The sequence below is a fragment of the Megalobrama amblycephala genome, linkage group LG12, assembly GCF_018812025.1.
Source record: "Megalobrama amblycephala isolate DHTTF-2021 linkage group LG12, ASM1881202v1, whole genome shotgun sequence".
NCBI lineage: Eukaryota > Metazoa > Chordata > Actinopteri > Cypriniformes > Xenocyprididae > Megalobrama > Megalobrama amblycephala.
The window spans coordinates 31,376,338-31,395,190 of record NC_063055.1 but is presented as its reverse complement, the minus strand read 5'-3'; the positions used below and the strand labels follow the sequence as shown (position 1 = coordinate 31,395,190).

The 18,853-nt window shown below is 38.4% G+C and overlaps 1 protein-coding gene across 2 annotated transcripts; it reads right to left on the bottom strand.

Annotated features, from left to right (window-relative positions):
- Nucleotides 1-2,835: 2,835 nt before the first annotated feature.
- On the bottom strand, nucleotides 2,836-18,441 carry csf1b (colony stimulating factor 1b (macrophage)). Of its 2 annotated transcripts, none has more exons than XM_048211392.1 (9): nucleotides 18,014-18,441; nucleotides 15,343-15,456; nucleotides 15,171-15,233; nucleotides 13,885-14,055; nucleotides 8,164-8,350; nucleotides 7,823-7,959; nucleotides 4,866-4,912; nucleotides 4,634-4,674; nucleotides 2,836-3,313 (listed from the first exon to the last, which is right to left on the bottom strand). In XM_048211392.1, exons 1-9 carry the CDS (start codon nucleotides 18,050-18,052, stop codon nucleotides 3,306-3,308), a joined length of 807 nt encoding a protein of 268 aa, XP_048067349.1. In that variant the 5' UTR covers nucleotides 18,053-18,441; the 3' UTR covers nucleotides 2,836-3,305. The 2 variants fall into 2 exon arrangements, with proteins under 2 accessions (XP_048067349.1, XP_048067348.1); XM_048211391.1 differs by having other exon boundaries at nucleotides 2,836-3,318; nucleotides 18,014-18,432.
- Nucleotides 18,442-18,853: the final 412 nt, after the last annotated feature.

Below are 18,853 nucleotides of genomic sequence, written 5' to 3'. Positions count from 1 at the left end.
TAACAAACAAGCAAACAAACAAACAAACAAACAAACCACTTTTATGATTTATTTTCACACAAAATATGTTGCTCCATCAATGTTCAATAAAAACATTTATTTTCTTCATAGACTATCGGAGTAGGCTAATGAAAAGCATATTTTTCTTAAGGTGTACCCTATATTACCTGGTTTTTACAGGTTTTTAAAATATATACTTTTTTTCACAAGGGTATCAGTACATATTGTCCAAATCAATTATTCATCTTATTTTTCAACACGGAATAAACTATTTCATCTAAATGTGCAAGACTTCAGATTAGTCACATTAGGTAAATACCTAGAAGAATAATAAAAGTTTGCTCTATAGGCCAGTGTGTTTATGATTATGATAATGAATTAAAATAATATAATAACAAATACCAGTTCGCAAAATCAAACAGCACACTGTTTTTGTACAGATAAATTGGAAATGGCTGATAGCGGAAGCCTTGCAGATTTAACGTAAAAAAGGTCATTCTTATGTTAAATATAATGTGGATATCCCAAAAAAAATCCATTGGTGAGAGGCCACTTCCTTTTTTTAAAATCTAATTAACTAACTGCTATGTAAAACAGCTTTGTGTTTAATAGGTAATGTTAGAGCTGACGACTTTAAGACCTCTAGAGGGAGCTGATATGATGTAGGCTGGTTAAGTGCGTGGTAAGGGTTTGAATAACTTCAAAACCACAGTTGTCTGTCTGAAAATGTTTTGAAACAACATTTAAGACACTCATCTTAAGTTTCTTTAGTTATTTGTGTTTATTTGAATAAGTGCGTGCATACAGAATATTTTGGCTGTTTGTCATTCATTCTGTGCTTGTTCTTATTTCTGGGCAGCTTGAAAAACAAAACAGTCTCAATCCAAAATAACCTTTTAGGCCTACCAGAAGTCTGCTTGAAATGAGCAGCTTAGGACGTGGTCAACAACAGAGTCTCCTAATGGAGAGCAATGAATGGAGAGCCAAACATGGTTTTCCCTTGTGAAAAGGCAACTGACTAGCAGAACAGGAATGCTCTCCAGGAAAAATCAATGTGGAAAACACAAGTTATCAAAAACAGGACTTTGATGTTAACAGACATCTGTGATGAGGGCTGACATTGGCAAGAGTGGCAAAAAGAAAAGTGTGGGAAAGAAAGAGAATTCATTGCATTGGAGTTGGTTGGCACAATTTTAAGAGCGTGTATCAAACTGGTTTCAATGGTTTACGTGACTTTGGCGTCTTGATACGCGGTCCGAACCACTGATTTGAAACAAATGAATCGTAAAGCTTCGAAGCTTCATGAAGCATTGTTTTGAAATCGCCCATCACTAGATATTGTTGAATAAAGTCATTATTTAGCTTTTTTGGCACACAAAAACTATTCAACGTTTACATACTTTCAGGGCATATATGTAGGCGAATTGGGACACAGCATTAGTTGTCATGGTTATCTATTGAGTTGCGCTCCTGTTTCTTGTTCAGTTAATCATTAGTGTGTGTATTTAAGCCCTCAGTTCTTTCTGTTCACCTTCTGGACCATGTTCACATATGGCTTTCTTTTGGCATTATAGAGCTTTAGTTGGCATCTGCAGATGGCACGGCGGATTGTGTTTACCGACAGTGGTTTCTAGAAGTATTCCTAGGCCCATTTAGTAATGTAATTGACACAATCATGCCGATGATTGATGCACTGTCGTCTGAGGGCCCAAAGACCACAGGCATCCAATAAAGGTCTTCAGCCTTGTCCATTACACACAGAGATTTCTCCAGTTTCTCTGAATCTTTTGATGATGTTATGCACTGTAGATGTTGACATTTGCAAAGCCTTTACAATTTGACATTGATGAACATTGTTTTTAAAGTATTCCACAATCTTGTTCAGTGTCATTTTTAGTTAAGCGTAGTGCACGTTAACTTTACTCCTGCTCCTCAATGCTCCTTGATTTATTAAATTAAGAATTTATTTGGATCTTTCTGTGTAAAGTGTGTTGGACTACCGCATTACACTGTGAATATGCCCACTCAGCATCTTTAGAGCAGGCCTTCAAATCTCATTCATAAGAAGCTACGTCCTGTTTTTCTGCTAAACAAAAGCTCTTCCTTTTCGCTTGGATGACTGGCTTGTTCTAATTATTAGCAGACGTCCGAAAAATCTCCACCACATTTCCTTGTTTTTGATTTCGAGTGAAGCCTTTGAGTGTTTAAAGCTAAGCCAAACGGTGACACACACTCCAGACAGAAACAAAATGCAAATCAAAACGCTCAAGTGGGTCGCCCGGAAACATTCATGTCTGGAATTGTTTTCTTCTGGTCCTTTATAGTAGATATTATGCCATCCTGCATGGATTTTGGTTTTGAATGGCTTTGTACTAAACCACATTAAAGTTCCCATATATACACTTATATACTATATAAATAAAGGTTCCAAAAGCAAGAACCATTTTTGGTTCACCAAAAAACCTTTTGGTTAATAATTTAAAGAACCTTTTTAAACTATAAGTAACCTTTTGTGAATTGGAAAGGTTCCATTGATGTTAAAGGTCCTTCATGGAACCATTGATGGCAATAAAGAACCTTTATTTTTAAGAGTGTACAAAGGTTAATCTAAATATAAACAAGCAAAATGTGCTATTGTCTGCTCAAACAGCATTTTCCTATCAGCATGTCACTGGGGAAAAAAAGGAGGATAACCTTTTGACTTCTTTTTGGAAAATATGCCAGATATGCGAGACAGTGTTATCTGGAGTATTTTGCCTAATAATTGTTTTCTGACAATATTAGCTCAACACTTAACCTCTTTAAAATGTAAAAATATATGGAAATTGAAAGAAATTTCTGTATTAACAAATGAAGCCTTTACTGTAACATATTGCCCACATATGAACAATAACAGCATTATAGCAGACTGACAATAATGAAAACAACTATGAAACAAACTACGATTGACTGATTTTCTTTTTCTAGTTGTTACAGTAGGTGCATTGTGGATTTATGTTTAACTGTAGCATTACTTAGCATGCAATACTTTGACTTTTCCAGTAGTCCAGAAATAGATGTTTGTAATAATAGGCATATTTACATATGTACAAGGTCCAAGGTGTATGAGTTATGTCAACAAATCAGAAGTATATCTTAAATCTGTTTCCTCTGATGTTGGAAACACTGTCAGGTGTTGTTACTGTTGTGGTCTTCCTGAAGTCTAAGGCAATCTGTTTCACTGGTTGTGATCTCTTCTGAGCATCCAGGAAGCTCAAATCAGTTAGAAGGCAGTGGAGAGGTGTGAGCCAAACGCTTTCCGTCGGTCAGTCATCTGGTCTACGAAAGATGAGAAAGGAGAATTAAGTTTATGAGCACATACTGTATCCACAATATGTTATTGTTCAGAATGTTAACAATATGAATGTTAGTACTTCTTAAAATAAATAATCTTAAGAACATCTATGTGTACTCATCTGTGCTATTTTGAGACACCATGAAATATGAACTAAAATGTGCTTTTAATATACCATCTCTGTATTTAAAAAATGTATTTAGTTAGCACTTATAGTACATTTGAACCCATAGTGTACTACAAGTATGCCAGGAGGACACGGCGTCTGTGATTTCCAACAAGAATGTCAAATTTGGACTCATCTGACCATAGAACACTTTTCCACTTCGAAACAGTCCATTTTAAATGAGCCTTGGTCCACAGGACATGACAGCGCTTCTGGACCATGTTCACATATGGCTTCCTTTTTGCATGATAGAGCTTTAGTTGGCATCTGCAGATGGCACGGCGGATTGTGTTTACCGACAGTGGTTTCTAGAAGTATTCCTAGGCCCATTTAGTAATGTCATTGATACAATCATGCCGATGATTGATGCACTGCCGTCTGAGGGCCCAAAGACCACGGGCATCCAATAAAGGTCTTCAGTCTTATCCCTTACACACAGAGATTTCTCCAGTTTCTCTGAATCTTTTGATGATGTTATGCACTGTAGATGTTGACATTTGCAAAGCCTTTGCAATTTGACATTGATGAACATTGTTTTTAAAGTATTCCACAATCTTTTTACGCAGTCTTTTATAGATTGGAGATCCTCTGCCCATCTTTATTTCTGAGAGACTCTGCCTCTCTAAGACATCCCTTTTATAGCTTTGTACTTTTTTATGGAGTAGCGCAATAATGTAATGCATTACTTTTAATGCATCACATGTGAACGGCCCCTAAGATGGTATTCTATGCGTTTGTTGTGTATACTAAAGTCTGTCATTCATTATTAGAGCGCCACCCTCAGGCTGAATAATTCAAGGACATTAGAAGTCAGCCAAAAGTGTGACTGGTGTGTTCAGCAATTAGAATATAACGTTTACAAAATGGGTAAATATCTCGCAAAAATGGAGAAGCACAAGAAAATTGTGAAAAAGTCATATCTTAAATTAGGGCTAAGACCAAGAATCTTCCCTACCTAAATTTAGGGCACCAAACCATGTATTACATTTCTATACTTAACATAACTCGTAATTACGAGTTTATTTCTCACAATTTCTAAGTACTGGGGGATATATAGAAGTATTCATTTATTTTTATTGTCAATTTTGAAATTGATGCAAAATCAAGCAAGAATTTAAAAATCAAATACTTACATACTTCCTCTTGGATTTCAAAATTTTCGACAACTTGTAATCTGTAAAGAGAAATTTTGATATTCCTTTGCTATATGCACAGTTTTGACATAATAGGTCATAGATCATACAAAGCATTCAAATATATATGTATGATAACATTAAAACGTAAAAAAAAAAAAGAAAGAAAGAAAGAAAGAAAGAAAGAAAGAAAGAAGATACATGATAATATTAAGATAAAACACAAAGTTACCCCCAGTCTGATGACATTCTTGTTCTGTGAAGCTGGCGTTTCAGCTTCTGTTGTGGAAACAGAATTACATATGAAATTACATGCATGAGTGATGTTACATATTCAACAAATACTCTTTTCAGTTTTTACTTCTCGATTTTCGTTACTCTCTTTAAAACCAGTTACTGATTAAGTGTGGGGTTCTATGCACTACAGTATGTAAACTACTGGACCTGACCTAATGATGAATGAAAGATATGAGAAAAATCTTTCAAAGTCTGTTTATTTCTGGCTCAAGCTATTTCTGGCTCCAGTGTTAATTTTCAACAAGACAGCAGAGAGGGATAAATATCCATTTCAAATCCATTTCACGCTATTAAGAGGCCTACAAAAATTGGCCACTGGCAAAACATTGCTATTTCAATGGCTGTCTATGGAGAAGAATTATTCTACTGCCAGATGGTATATATAAAATATCTACCAGCTGGGGCTGATGGGACTATGGTAAACGGGCAAGTGTGTGCAGTTTTGGTATGTATTAGCCAAGCTTTTCCTGTAGCTCCAAACTTGTGATTAGTTTTGACCGGCTCAAAAAACTGCATGCACCAGCCAAGCAACTGCCAGTGAGATCAATGGCAATGCTAATGGATGCATATTAGAAGTATCTATACTACGCTTTTCACATTTACATTTCTTAATTTTGCAGCCATTTGATTGGGTCTTCTTAAAATAACTGTTTAGAGAACCCATATTATAATAAAGCTACAAGACCTATAGTAAATATTTGTCTTTATATAACATGTCCTGATGGCTTGATTAGAAGACACCAACATCACCTGTAGAACAATAACAACATCTGTGAGCAAGAGCTCTGCATTATGGTCTGTGTTTAAACCATAAAGCCATGTAAAAAGAAAAAAGTAGTTGTGAAAAAGGGATAGTTCACCCAAAAATGAAAATTTGATGTTTATCTGTTTACCCCCAGGGCATCCAAGATGTAGGTGTCTTTGTTTCTTCATTAGAACACAAATTATGATTTTTAACTCCAACCGCTGCCGTCTGTCAGTGGTATAATGCAAGTCAGCGGGAACTTGGACTATAAGAGTAAATAAAACACGACAGACAAATCCAAATGAAACCCTGCGACTCGTGACGGCACTTTCGCGTCTGACAACGGCAGTGATGTCTAGCACTCATTGAAGTATATGCGCGAGACATCACTGCCGTTGTCAGAGCGCAATCAGACCTCACGAATCGAGTGATGAACACAGTTGGACATAGTGATGTATTAGAGGTAAAAAAATATATAAATACTGTTCGGTTTCTCGCACAAACCGATCGTTTCGTGTCTTAAGACATCAATGTGTCGTCACGAGCCGCAGGGTTTCATTTGGATTTGTCTGTCGTGTTTTATTTACTCTTATAGTCCAAGTTCCCGCTGACTTGCATTATACCACTGACAGACGGCAGCGGTTGGAGTTAAAAATCATCATTTGTGTTCTAATGAAGAAACAAAGACACCTACATCTTGGATGCCCTGGGGGTAAGCAGATAAACATCAAATTTAAAAAACTCAAAAAAGAGTTTAAAAAGTACTTTAAAAGAATATCCTTAAATGCTAATTGAATGCATTGTTTTAGACACTTAATTGCATGCTAATTGCAATTCAGAAAAATGTAATATAGTGTACATTTATTTAAATGCAATTAGCTAAACTTTTACAGAGTGTCTTTTTTGACCCACTTTAGTAGCACTTAAGGGGTTAGTTCACCCAAAAAATAAAATTCTGTCATTAATATTCACCCTCATGTCATTCCACACCCGTATTTTGTTCATCTTCGGAACACAAATGAATATATTTTTGATAAAATCCAATGGCTCAGTGAGGCCTGCATTGCCAGCAAGATAATTTACACTTTCAAAAGCCCAGAAAGGTACTAAAGAAATATTTAAAACAGTGACTACAGTGGTTCAACCTTAATGTTATAAAGCGACAAGAATACTTCGCACTGAGCTATCGAATTTTATCAAAAATATCTTAATTTGTGTTCCGAAGATGAACGAAGGTCTTACAGATGTAGAATGATATGAGGCTGAAAAAAACAAAAAATTAAAGTGAAAGTGATATGTAGCCAAGTATGGTGTCCCACACTTAGAATTTGTGCCTATCCAAGTGCACACACACATCAGTGAGTATTGTACACACATACACCATGAAGTGGGCACCTGGGGAGCGATTGGGGGTTAAGTGCCTTGCTCAAGGGCACCTCAGTTGTGGGTAATGAGACTGAGACTTGAACCCATGACCTTCGGGTTACAAGTCCAACTCTCTAACCGTTAGGCCATGACTGCCCCCAATTTTACTTTACTTTTTCAGGGTGAAAGTAATTAAATTAGAGTAATTAATTACTTAGCAATGCATTACTCCCAACACTGGTCACATAAAAATGGAAACATGGCGAAAGTAGTACGTCCAGATTAAATTCATACTACACACATTCACTTTTTTAGAACTTAAAGATAGTATGCGATTTCTGACACAGCCCCTGAGTCTAACCTAATCTTTTTGTCATCACATAAGCCTGTGTTGTCATTTCATTTCAAAATGAAGGGTGCCGCAATTAGTTTTAGATAGCGTAAACAGCGTTAGACACACACACCATCACAAATCAATACCAGATTGAGGTGAAGCACATTTTGCTGGCTGGTGGAGTCAGAATCTTGCCAAACCTTTGAAATAATTCATAAATGTTTGTCACTACTTCATATGTCAACAAAAGCACCAGAACAGGTAGCTTTATACATATAAAATACTGCTGAAAAGCGGTCAAATGCATGTAAGAGCATGAAGGACATTGCCTGTCTGACCTTATGGAAACGTATCTTATTATTAACATATTGTGTAAATAAAAAGATTTGGACCCAAATAAAAATGCCCATATGGCATTTATGTCTACATTTATGGAGGAATGGCATACCTTTCTCTCTAGGAGGCAGTAGGCAGTGAGTAGGAAAAGAAATCCTCCACAGATGGAGACCACAATGAAGCCCAGCCTGTAGAAATCATCGCTGGAGGACCCCTGAGGATCTTGCCCGAATAAACCCACCACAGCCTCTTTCAAAGGACAAACATGTGGTGTTAATCATTGCTGGAGGGATGTATGTATGTGTGTGTGTGTGTGTGTGTGTGTGTGTGTGTGTGTGTGTGTGTGTGTGTGTGTGTGTGTGTGTGTGTGTTTGAATATCATCTCAATCATGCAGTTTACTAGTGTACCTGTTTCTTTTTCATGTGGCCGAATGAATGTGTGTGTGCATTCACCTGTGCTAGTGATTAGCGGTGTCATAGTAGGGGTTACATTGCTGCTATACTCTTGCTCGCAGGTCCAGTTAACAGAAGTGTTAGTGGATGAGATGAGGTGCAAGTAGAGGGACAGAACCTCCTCGACTCTTTGAAGTGCTTGGACAGGAGTCTCATTGTACTGTTTCTCGAATGCTACGGGGTCCTCCTGCAGAGGGTCAGAGTGAAAGTAAACACCAAATATAAATAATGAGATGTAGTTTAACATTGTGGATCTTAAAGGGATAGTTCACATAAAAATGTCAATTCTGTCATCATCTACTCAACCTCATGTTGTTCGAAAACCATGACTTTCTCTTTTTTTCAGCAGGGCACAAAGCTCTCAAGCTTCAAAAAGAAAACAAAAGTACCCTCAAAGTATCATAAATGTGGTCCATCCTTTGTGAAAAAGAAGTGTGTTTACTTGTATTGAATGTGCACTTGTAGTGTACTTCAAATTTAATATATACTTTTAAAAAAAACTATACTTGAAGCTAATATAATATTAATGAAAAAGCCACTCTTTAAGTATACTTAAAGAGAGTATACACTTGCATGATTGTTTGTTAACACACTTAAGTACACTTCATGTCAAAATAAAAGTTTTAGGGCCAGATTTACTAAACAGGGCAAATTAGCTTGAGAGCGCAATTCCACAGATGCGCCAATGGGAGTGTGAAATTTTGCATGTGATCTACTGCTGACGTGCAAAATAAAGAACACAGATGTAGTCAAATCATTTACATAATGGCCAACGCAAGCAACGATTGCAGCCAAGTCGCAAAATGGGTTAAGGCATGCTTTTTTGGATGTTAAATAATGCCACAAATACCAGTAAACTGACTAGCGCAAACATTAGTAAATCACATTGTGTGATTCATTTAAATACTCTCCTCCCATAAATTTTGCGTGGAAACTTCTACAAATGCATAAGCAATAAGGTCAGTCGCAAAAACAACTCAGTCCATGCCTTTTCAGCACTAATTTTGCACTGCATGTCTTTAGTAAATCCCAACAGTAGTTTTTAATGCCAAATAAGAGGGTTTGTGTTGGTGTAAGCGGTTAGTAAATCTGGCCACATAAGTACATTTTTAACCATTATGTTTAAAAAAAAAATTTTTCCTGCTTTAAAGTACATTTATTTTGATGTGTTGAATACCTACTTGAACACATGCGAAGTAGCCAACTTGATTATAATTTTAAACATATTACGTGTAAAGTTACTATTTAAATAAACTGTATCTTAACAAACGTGCGCTTACAAATATTGAATTACTTGACATACAAGTTTCAATAGAAATTACATCAAAGCATATTTAAGTTTAAAATAAAATGCTTCAGCATATTTAGCAGTAAATTTTATATAGATAATAGGAGTAATTATGAAATTACAAATAAAGATGTTCTTAAGACTTAAGTGGTTTTAAAAAGCACTTTTAAGTTCAGCTAACTGATTTGATCTGATGCAATTATGCATGGAGTTTCAGTAATGGTGTTGTCAATAAATCACCAAAAGCTCCTAAATGGGAATAAAAGGAAATACAGCATGTTGAACGCATGTACAGAGGCTGTAATAATGCCCTTTTCACATAAGAAGTATGACAAAGTAACAGCATGACTTCTTTGTATTTCTTATACTTGAACCACATTTCTCACGCACATGATATACGACACCAGCTGCCAGATGGAAAAATTCTCAAGCTGACTTTGAAGAAATATTTTTTTAAACAAATGGAAATGTCTACATATTTGACAGGGTTGTAAGTAAACCAATCAACAATGCATAACTATCTTTATAAGCTTAAGAAGAAACTAATATATCCTCAGACATCTAGCTTTACTTTTATGACTTCTAAGGGTTTTACTGGAGATCTGTTGCTCTCACGACAAGAATGTATGAGGCGTGCAGATTTGATCAAAGATATGGACCAAAATGTGCTTGAGTGATGTTTCTGAATATTTCATCAAAGAGTAAATCAGTTTTAGCCTTTCATTTTGCAATAGAGCAATATTATATAGAAAACACAACCAACTCCAGACTGATAAAGAATAGCGTTAGTTCTGAAAGGTCACATTAGTCAAGCTCGCATCAGCTGACTCACAGCTGATCGACGCCTACCTATAGAAATACGACACTTATCTCAGCATCCCTATATATAGGTTCAGTATTATCAGCAGCTTTATCATGTTGCTCAGGAGCTAATTACCCTCCTCCATCCCTAGCTCCTCTTGTCCAGTCAGGACTTGGCCTCATATACTTCTTCGAATCAGACTCATTTCTTGAATCATGTTGTTAAATTAAATTATTTGCATTAAGAACATTAATAATATCTGCATACGTTTATGTGTTTAACTCAAAGGAGGTGAAATGCTCGCCTATGAAACCCAACAGTTGACATAAGAAAACATTAAAGTGTCATTGTTCTCTCTCTAGCAACCAAATCCTTTAAAGGCAACACTTTACAATAAGGTGATCAAATACACTGCCCGGAGAAAAAAAAAAAAAAAAAAAAAAAAGTCACTGTTTTAATAGATGGATTTTTAATATTAAAAGTTCCATGTGTTAAAACGTTGCTCAGTAACTATACTTTTTAAATGCTATTAAAGTGGATAACACCTTACATAAAGATTATATTCAGTAACAATAGTTATTGCGGTGAACAATAGCCTTCTTTTACTGCACTTAAGCAAATGAAAATACACAGTGATTAACTCAGAGGTGGCATGAATGTATCTACACTGCAATTACAATTGGTTGGAGTGCCCTCTAGTGGCAGACAAGGGCACTCCTAGTAATGATCATGACATTACCTCCCCTCAAAAACCAGACACACAAAAAAACAAAAACACAAAAACTCAGGAGGGAGGTGGAAAGGAGGAGGACCAGGGGGAGGGATGGTGGGCCAGGTCCAGAGTCTCCAACAGAAGGCCAGGGGGGAGCCGGGGGAACAGTCCATGGAGACTCTAGTGGGGTCAGGGTTCTGGCAAGTTGCCAAGGCGGTGCTGGAGGAACTGACCAAGCGGGTGTCAACAGGCCTGGGGTCCTGGCTGACTGCCAGGGTGGCGCTGGAGGAACTGACCATGCGGGTGCCAGCAGGTCTGGAGTCCTGGCTGACTGCCAGGGCGGCGCTGGAGGAACTGACCATGGGGGTGCCAGCAGGTCTGGAGTCCTGGCTGACTGCCAGGGCGGCGCTGGAGGAACTGACCAGGCGGGTGCCAGCAGGTCTAGAGTCCTGGCTGAGTGCCAGGGCAATGCTGGAAGAACAGACCAGGCGGGTTTCGACGGTTCAGACGGTCTTGGCGGTGGCGGCAGGGCAGAGGGCCTGGGCGGTGGCAACAGGGCTGACCAAGGGTGCTCCATGGTCATATCAGAGAGAGTGTGCAGCTCGGTGACGACCTCCGTGGCCGCATCAGGGAGAGCGGGCAGCTCTGGGACGGCAGCGGGCTCGGGCTGCTCCGGGACGGCAACAGGCTCAGGCTGCTTTGGCGGTGGCGGCAGGGCAAGGCGCTTAGTCGGCGCCAGCAGGGCAAGGTGCTTCGGAAAACGAAGAGCAACCACTAGAGTGGTCTCCGGGCCTTGAAGGACGGAGGAAGCCCTTCTCCTCCTCCTCCTCTTATGATGGTGAGGCGGTGGCTCTGTGCCTACCTCATCTATGGGCACCGAAGCGGACTCACTGGCTGGAGCGGGCTTTGGAGTGGACTCACTGGCTGGAGCGGACTCACTGACTGGAGCGGGCTCTGGAGCGAACTCACTGGCTGGAGTGGGCTCTGGAGTGGATTCACTGGCTGGAGCGGACTCACTGACTGGAGCGGGCTCTGGAGCGGACTCACTGGCTGGAGCGGACTCACTGGCTGGAGCGGGCTCTGGAGCGGACTCACTGGCTGGAGCGGGATCTGGGACGGATTCACTGACTGGAGTGGGCTCACTGACTGGAGTGGACTCCCTGACTGGAGCGGGCTCTGGAGTGGACTCACTGGCTGGAGCGGGCTCTGGAGCGAACTCACTGGCTGGAGCGGGCTCTGGAGTGGACTCACTGGCTGGAGCGGGCTCTGGAGTGGACTCACTGGCTGGAGCGGGCTCACTGGCTGGAGAGGCCTCCGGACCTTGAAGGATGAAGGAAGCCTTCTTCCTTCTCCTCTTCCTCCTTTTACCAGGGTGAAGCAGAGGCTCAGTGCCCATCTCCTCTGTGGCTTCTGGAACGGATTCACTGGCTGGAGCATGCACACTGACTGGAGTGATCTCATTGGTTGGAGCGTGTTCTGGTTGACACGGTACAGCCCCCCTACTCCGACGTTGGAGGTAGTGGACGAACCCCCAAAAGTCCAGGTCTCCCAGTCCATCCATCTCCCACTGAGGTAGCGAGTTATCCAGGCAACCATTCAAAAGGTCCATTAAGGCCGCATCATTATATCCCAGCCCTACTGCAAGGGTCCAAAACAATTGGGCAAAACCACCCACCTCATTGCCCTGTTGTTTCAGGGTAGTTAAATTCTGTAGTCGCTCCCTCACAGTAGCTGGAGGAGTGATTTGAATACCCATCCTGCTGGATCTAGTTGTGATGGAGTTTTCTGTCACGGTAAATCACAGGGACAAACAGGCAAGATCCAAGTGCAAGCTTTTAATGGGTAATCCAAAGTCGTAATCCAGAAACAGGCAGGGGTCAAAATCCACAAAGCAGTCAAACAGGAAACAAGAAAACAAACAAAGAAACTGGTGACCTGAACTGAAAACTCCATGACTAAAACAGAAACAAACAGGGTATAAATAGACAGAAAATGATGAGGGAACACAAAACAGCTGGGTGTAATGACATGAGATAATGAGTCCGGGAAGTGCGTTATGGGTAATGAAGTTCACAAGTGGGGTGAGACACAGTCCGGGTTGAAGTGCCCTCTAGTGGCAGACAATGGGCACTCCTAGTGATGATCATGACACTGACAGCATTAGTCAAAGCATTTGTCAGTTGCATCTTGTTCCGTTTTCAAAACAATTCAGTCTTTTCAATATAAAAGTCTTCACTACTGACTGACACACTCATAAAGATAGACTTTGCCGCCATCTAATGGCGTAATAATGTGACTTCTGTTGCTGTTGATGGTCAGGGACTATTTTTTCCGTTGGAAGGAAGGCTTTAGTGAAAGTTTACTTCATGAAAGTTGCATTGATACATATTTTTGGCTTTAATATTTGTATTGTGTGGTAACCGTTTTATAAAAGCAATAAGGTACTCGAGGCTAGTGCTGTATCGTGAATAAGTCACGGCTGAAGTGTGTTGTTAGGCACAATGTGAAGCGGAATGCCTACAACCCCTTGAGAGAGCACAGCCTCTCGTACCTTATTGCTTACTTAATTACACTTTAAAAATAAAGGTTCCAAAAGGGGTTTTCACAGCAATTAACTTTATGTACTGTAAAGAACATTTTAATAAACCTAAGAATATTTTACCACTTCAATAAACCTTTGTGCAGTGGAAGGATTCCATGGACATTAAAGGTTCTTCATAGAACCATCAATGCCAATAAAGAACCTTTATTTTTAATAGTGAAACTGAACCTCATTGTAAAGTGTTAACAAATAATATTTAGTTGTTATTGTTGTTGTTATGAAATAACAACTTATGAACTGATTCTAAGGTAGCCTAGAGAACCTTGTTAAGATGTTTTGTCCCTGAGATCAAGATATGTGATTGTGAGTGCACACACCTCCAGTTCTTCATTCAGTGAAGGTATGCAGTGTTGGGAGTAGATGTTGAGAATGAGGTTCTGTATGGAGACCACTGCTTGAGCACTTCCTGAGCCCCGCATGTATTTGAAGTGGACGTTGAACAGTTCAAGCACCCTTGGCAGAGTAGCCTTCACATAACACACCATGCTCTAAAAGACAAAAAGGTTTAGAGAAAATCAGAGAACAAAATCTGGCACATTAGCATGTGCACTTCACTTTGCTTTCAAAAGAGAACAGGCAGCTGGCTTTGCTGATATCAATGTATTGTACTTTGTGAATCATATTCTGTAATATGGGTAAGACTTTACAAGAAGTTTACATTAATTTGACAAATGGAAGGATGCAGCCTCTGAATTGTGACAGAGCTGATGTACTTCAAAAAAATAAATTATTATTTTATCATGTTTACACAGCGCACACCTCACACAAAACCTCTGCACTTACTCCTGATTTCTCTCAACTTAGGACAGGAGAGCTTTCAGTCAATAAATGGGAAAACAAATTAACTTGTGTTACTTATTTGAAAAAGTAACTCAGATATTTTGTTGTAAATTTAAAAGTAATTGGGTTCCTTGCCGCTGTCACCTTTGGCTTGCTTAGTTGGGGACATTTGACTTGATACTTGATATTCAACAGTGCTTTGGTCTGCTTGCATTGACACTATTGTTTAAGAGCTGCTGTGCAGCCACAATTATATACCAATTATCACTGTAAAGCTGCTTTGACACGATCTGCATTGTAAAAAGCTCTATATAAATAAAGGTGAAAAAAAAAAAAAAAAAAAAGTAATGCGTTACTGGTTACTTGAAAATAGTAATCTGATTACGTAACTCGCATTACTTGTAACACGTTACCCCAATACTGCTTACCGTAATGTTACGACTAAATACTTCAGATTTAAGATTTTTAACCTAAAAGCTTTCAGATTTTTAACCTAAATCAAATTTCAGAAGTTCGGACTGTCTACAGAATAAAAAGACTGTTACATACTAAATGGTGCCAACAGAGACATCAAAGATCTACATCAAAATGCATACTGAATTCAACCATGTCATGGATGCCACAATGGAAATCTCATCTATTAGTGATGACACTTTGGAGTGACCGTCTAATCTAAAACACACCTCCAACACTGATGCATTTCCAAGGGCAGATTCAAAACAGAAGACCTTGGAATAGAATCTTGTATTGTGGAAAAAGAACAATCTTGTTTTTAAACATTAATATAAAAGCAGAGCAAGATAATGTTTAAAGACATTCTTACCAGGTGTTTTCTCTCAATGAATGTATATGTGATTGAACAGCCAGTCCGCAACTGGTTACTAATCTGAAGAGTAAAAAGACATGAGCTGAAAAGTTAGGAGATATGCTACATTTGAGGTGCAACTTTTGAAATCAAAGCTTCCTTGAAGCTTTATTGAGATGTGATTTATCACCAGTTGTTTTAGTTGAAGCAGGTGGTCCATGGTTATGGCATGTTTGCAAGGACCAGGGATGTCCATCATGGAGAGGGGAATGCACAGTAGCATGAGAACACACACATTCTTCCCCTATAGTGACAAGCAAAGAAAACACACACACACACACACACACACACACACACACACACACACACACACACACACACACACACACACATTGTCTGATAAATATAAATATGAATTAAAATTAATATATTTTATAAAATATATATTTCATTTATATTTTATAAAATATATTAATATTTATTCATATTTATATTTATCAGTGTATATATATATATACACATATGGACAAAATTGTTGGTACCCTTGATAAAAATGATCAAAGATGACTCTAAAAATAAATCTGCAATGTTTATCCTTTTGATCTTTAATTCATAAAATTAGCAAAAATCTAACCTTTCATTAAAGGAAAAGAATTGAAAGTGGGGGGGAAATCACATTATGAAATAAATGTTTTTCTCCAAAATACGTTAGCCACAATTATTGGCACCCCTAGAATTTTTTATGAGTAAAATATCTCTGAAGTATATTCCCATTAATATTTACATTTTTTAGCACATCAGGGTGACTAGGAGCATGAAATTGTCCTGCCATGACAGGAGTATAAACATGAGGAAACACAAAGGCCAAATTCCCTTAATCATTCATCACAATAGGTAAAACCAAAGATTGTTGAGCTTCACAAAATAGAAAATGTCTGTAAGAAAATAGCTAAAGCATTGAAATTCCCCATTTCCACCATCAGGGCAATAATTAAGAAGTTCCAATTAACTAAAGATGTTACAAATCTGCCTGGAAGAGGATGTGTATCTAAATCGGCCTAATGCGCACTGAGGAGGAAAGTTTGAGTGGCCAAAGACTCTCCAATGATCACAGCTGGAGAACTGCAGAGATTAGTTGAGTCTTGAGTTTCAGAAAGCCTAAAAAAAATGATCAAACAGCACCTACATCCCCACAAGCTGTTCGGGATGGTTTCAAGAAAAATCATCTGCTCTCACCCAGAAACAATCTCCAGTATATTCAGTTGTCAGACAAGACTGGAACTTCAAACTGGACCGGCTTCTACGGTGGGTTTGGTGCACACATGGATAAAAAGTACCCCATGTCCACAGTTAAATATACTGCGGGATCTTTAAAGTTGTGGGCCTATTTTTCTGCTGGAGGTCCTGGACATCTTGTTCAGATACATGGTATCATGGATTCTATCAAATACAAACAGATAATAAATCAAAACCTGATCGCTTCTGCTAGAAATCCAATAATGGGCCATGGTTGGATCTTCCATCAGGACAATGATCCAAAACAAATATCAAAACCAACACAAAAATGTGTCACTGAGCACAAAATGAAACTTCTGCCATGACCATCCCAGTCCCCTGACCTGAACCCTAAAGAAAATTAGTGGGGTGAACTGAAGACGAGAAGCACCAACATGGAGCTGGAATCTGAAGGATCTGGAGAGATTCTGCATGAAGGAATGGTCTCTGATCTCTTGTCAGGTGTTCTCCAAACTCATCAGGCATTATAGGAGAAAACTCAGAGCTGTTATCTTGGCAAAAGGAGGTTGCAAAAATAATTGAATAAAAGGGTGCCAATAATTGTGGTCAACGTGTTTTGGAGAAAAACATTTATTTCATAATGTGATTTTTCCCCCACTTTGAATTCTTTTCCTTCAAAGAAAGGTTAGATTTTTTGCTAATTTTATGAATTAATGATCAAAAGGATAAACAATGCAGATTTATTTTTACAGTCATCTTTGATTATATTTATCAAGGGTACCAACAATTTTGGCAGTATATATATACTGTTATCTTCCAATTACTGTCATGAAAGCTTTTTCTTGCAAGTTGAGCTCATTGTTGGAAAATCAAAATGAAGAATTACTGTCTTGTTTTGCCAGGTATGTCATTGGCAGCTGTCTTCCCTCACTACCAATATATCTTTTCTCTTTCTTTCTTTATCTTCCTTTCCTTCTCTCTATCAGCACTGGATCCTGCTGCTTTTGACATTTCTACATCTGCTCCATCTTTTTGAATTGCTTTTGATATTTTTTTTTTTATTTGAGGCAAGGAATGTCATAACTTTAACAGCCAGCATACACTAAACAATAACTTTTGTTCAATCCTGATCAAGATTCATCTGCAGACATTTATTTAACCACAGTCCAGTCACATTTCTGCCAATTAATACAAAAAAGAAACTTATCTTAAGCTATTAAGCTACAAAAATGCACACAATGCAAATGACAAAAAGGTTTTTTTTTAATTTTTAATATATGTTTTGTCATTTTAAGATGTTTTAGCTGTGCAGAAAGGTAAACTGAATATCTATTGATAATGTAGCACAAGCAGATGTATCATATCAGTGGATGTGTTGACGTCACCATGAATGTGAAAATGTATCTAAAAGAAGCATCTTTGAGAATATGCAAGGAATCTTGGAGCAAAGAAATGCATAAATACCACCACATCATCTCCCCTGAATACCATCTTAACAAAGTAAAAAAAAAAAAAAAAAAAAGTACTGCAGAAAACGATAACATGTTTTTTTGTATTCTTTTGAAATCAATAAGAGATGTGTTTCCAGCTTTCAGAAGGACCATATAAAGACCTTTCAAGCCTACCTTGGTTTTGTAGAAGTGAAGGGGTGTAGGGTTGTTCATCTGGCCCACCGATCCAGCAGGAGAAGATTACAATCCTCAATTAGATGCATTTGAGCAGATCCAGGTGATGTTTTGCTGTGAAGACTTGAAGCAGAATGACACAAAAGCTCATAACAGAATCCATCCACCATCTAAATTAAAGCACACTGACCCAGGCATTGACTTTAATGCACAACCTTGTCAAGCATGGAACAATGGTCAAACAACTAGTGTCTAGTGAATTTTCTAACAGGAACTCTCTCTTTTTCTTCCCTTCACCCCCTCCTTGTCTTTTTATTAACTTCTTCTCCGCCTTTTCATGCCCAAACCTCTCTCATCCTCTCTATTTCTTACGTTCTCATGTTTCATAATGGCTTTATGAAAGCAAGGTTTCCTGCTTATATATCTTTTTACATTTAAATACATGGCATGCCTATGCATTAAACATGACAAAAGCAATTATTTGATTTCAGCTTCAGGATATTTCTCTATCCCTCACACAAACCCCCTATGACTCTAGTGTCCCTAGACAACTATATATCTATCTACCTGTTTGTGGTCTGTTTTCACACCATTTTTTTCTTTTCTTTTTTTTTTTTGACATGCTGATGCTTAGATGTTCTCCATCTTCCTGTGATAGATTTGTACTTTCTGAAGCATGCTGAGAGACATCTTAACATGTTAACTGTCAGAGCAAATGTCATTGCTCTCAAGAGAGGGGAAAGGTGTTTACCACAGGCTTGGTTCAAGATTAAAGAACAAGGTGTCAATCATAAATTTTGGTATTTCCAGGGCTCCGTGAAACATGAAAGAACAACAGTT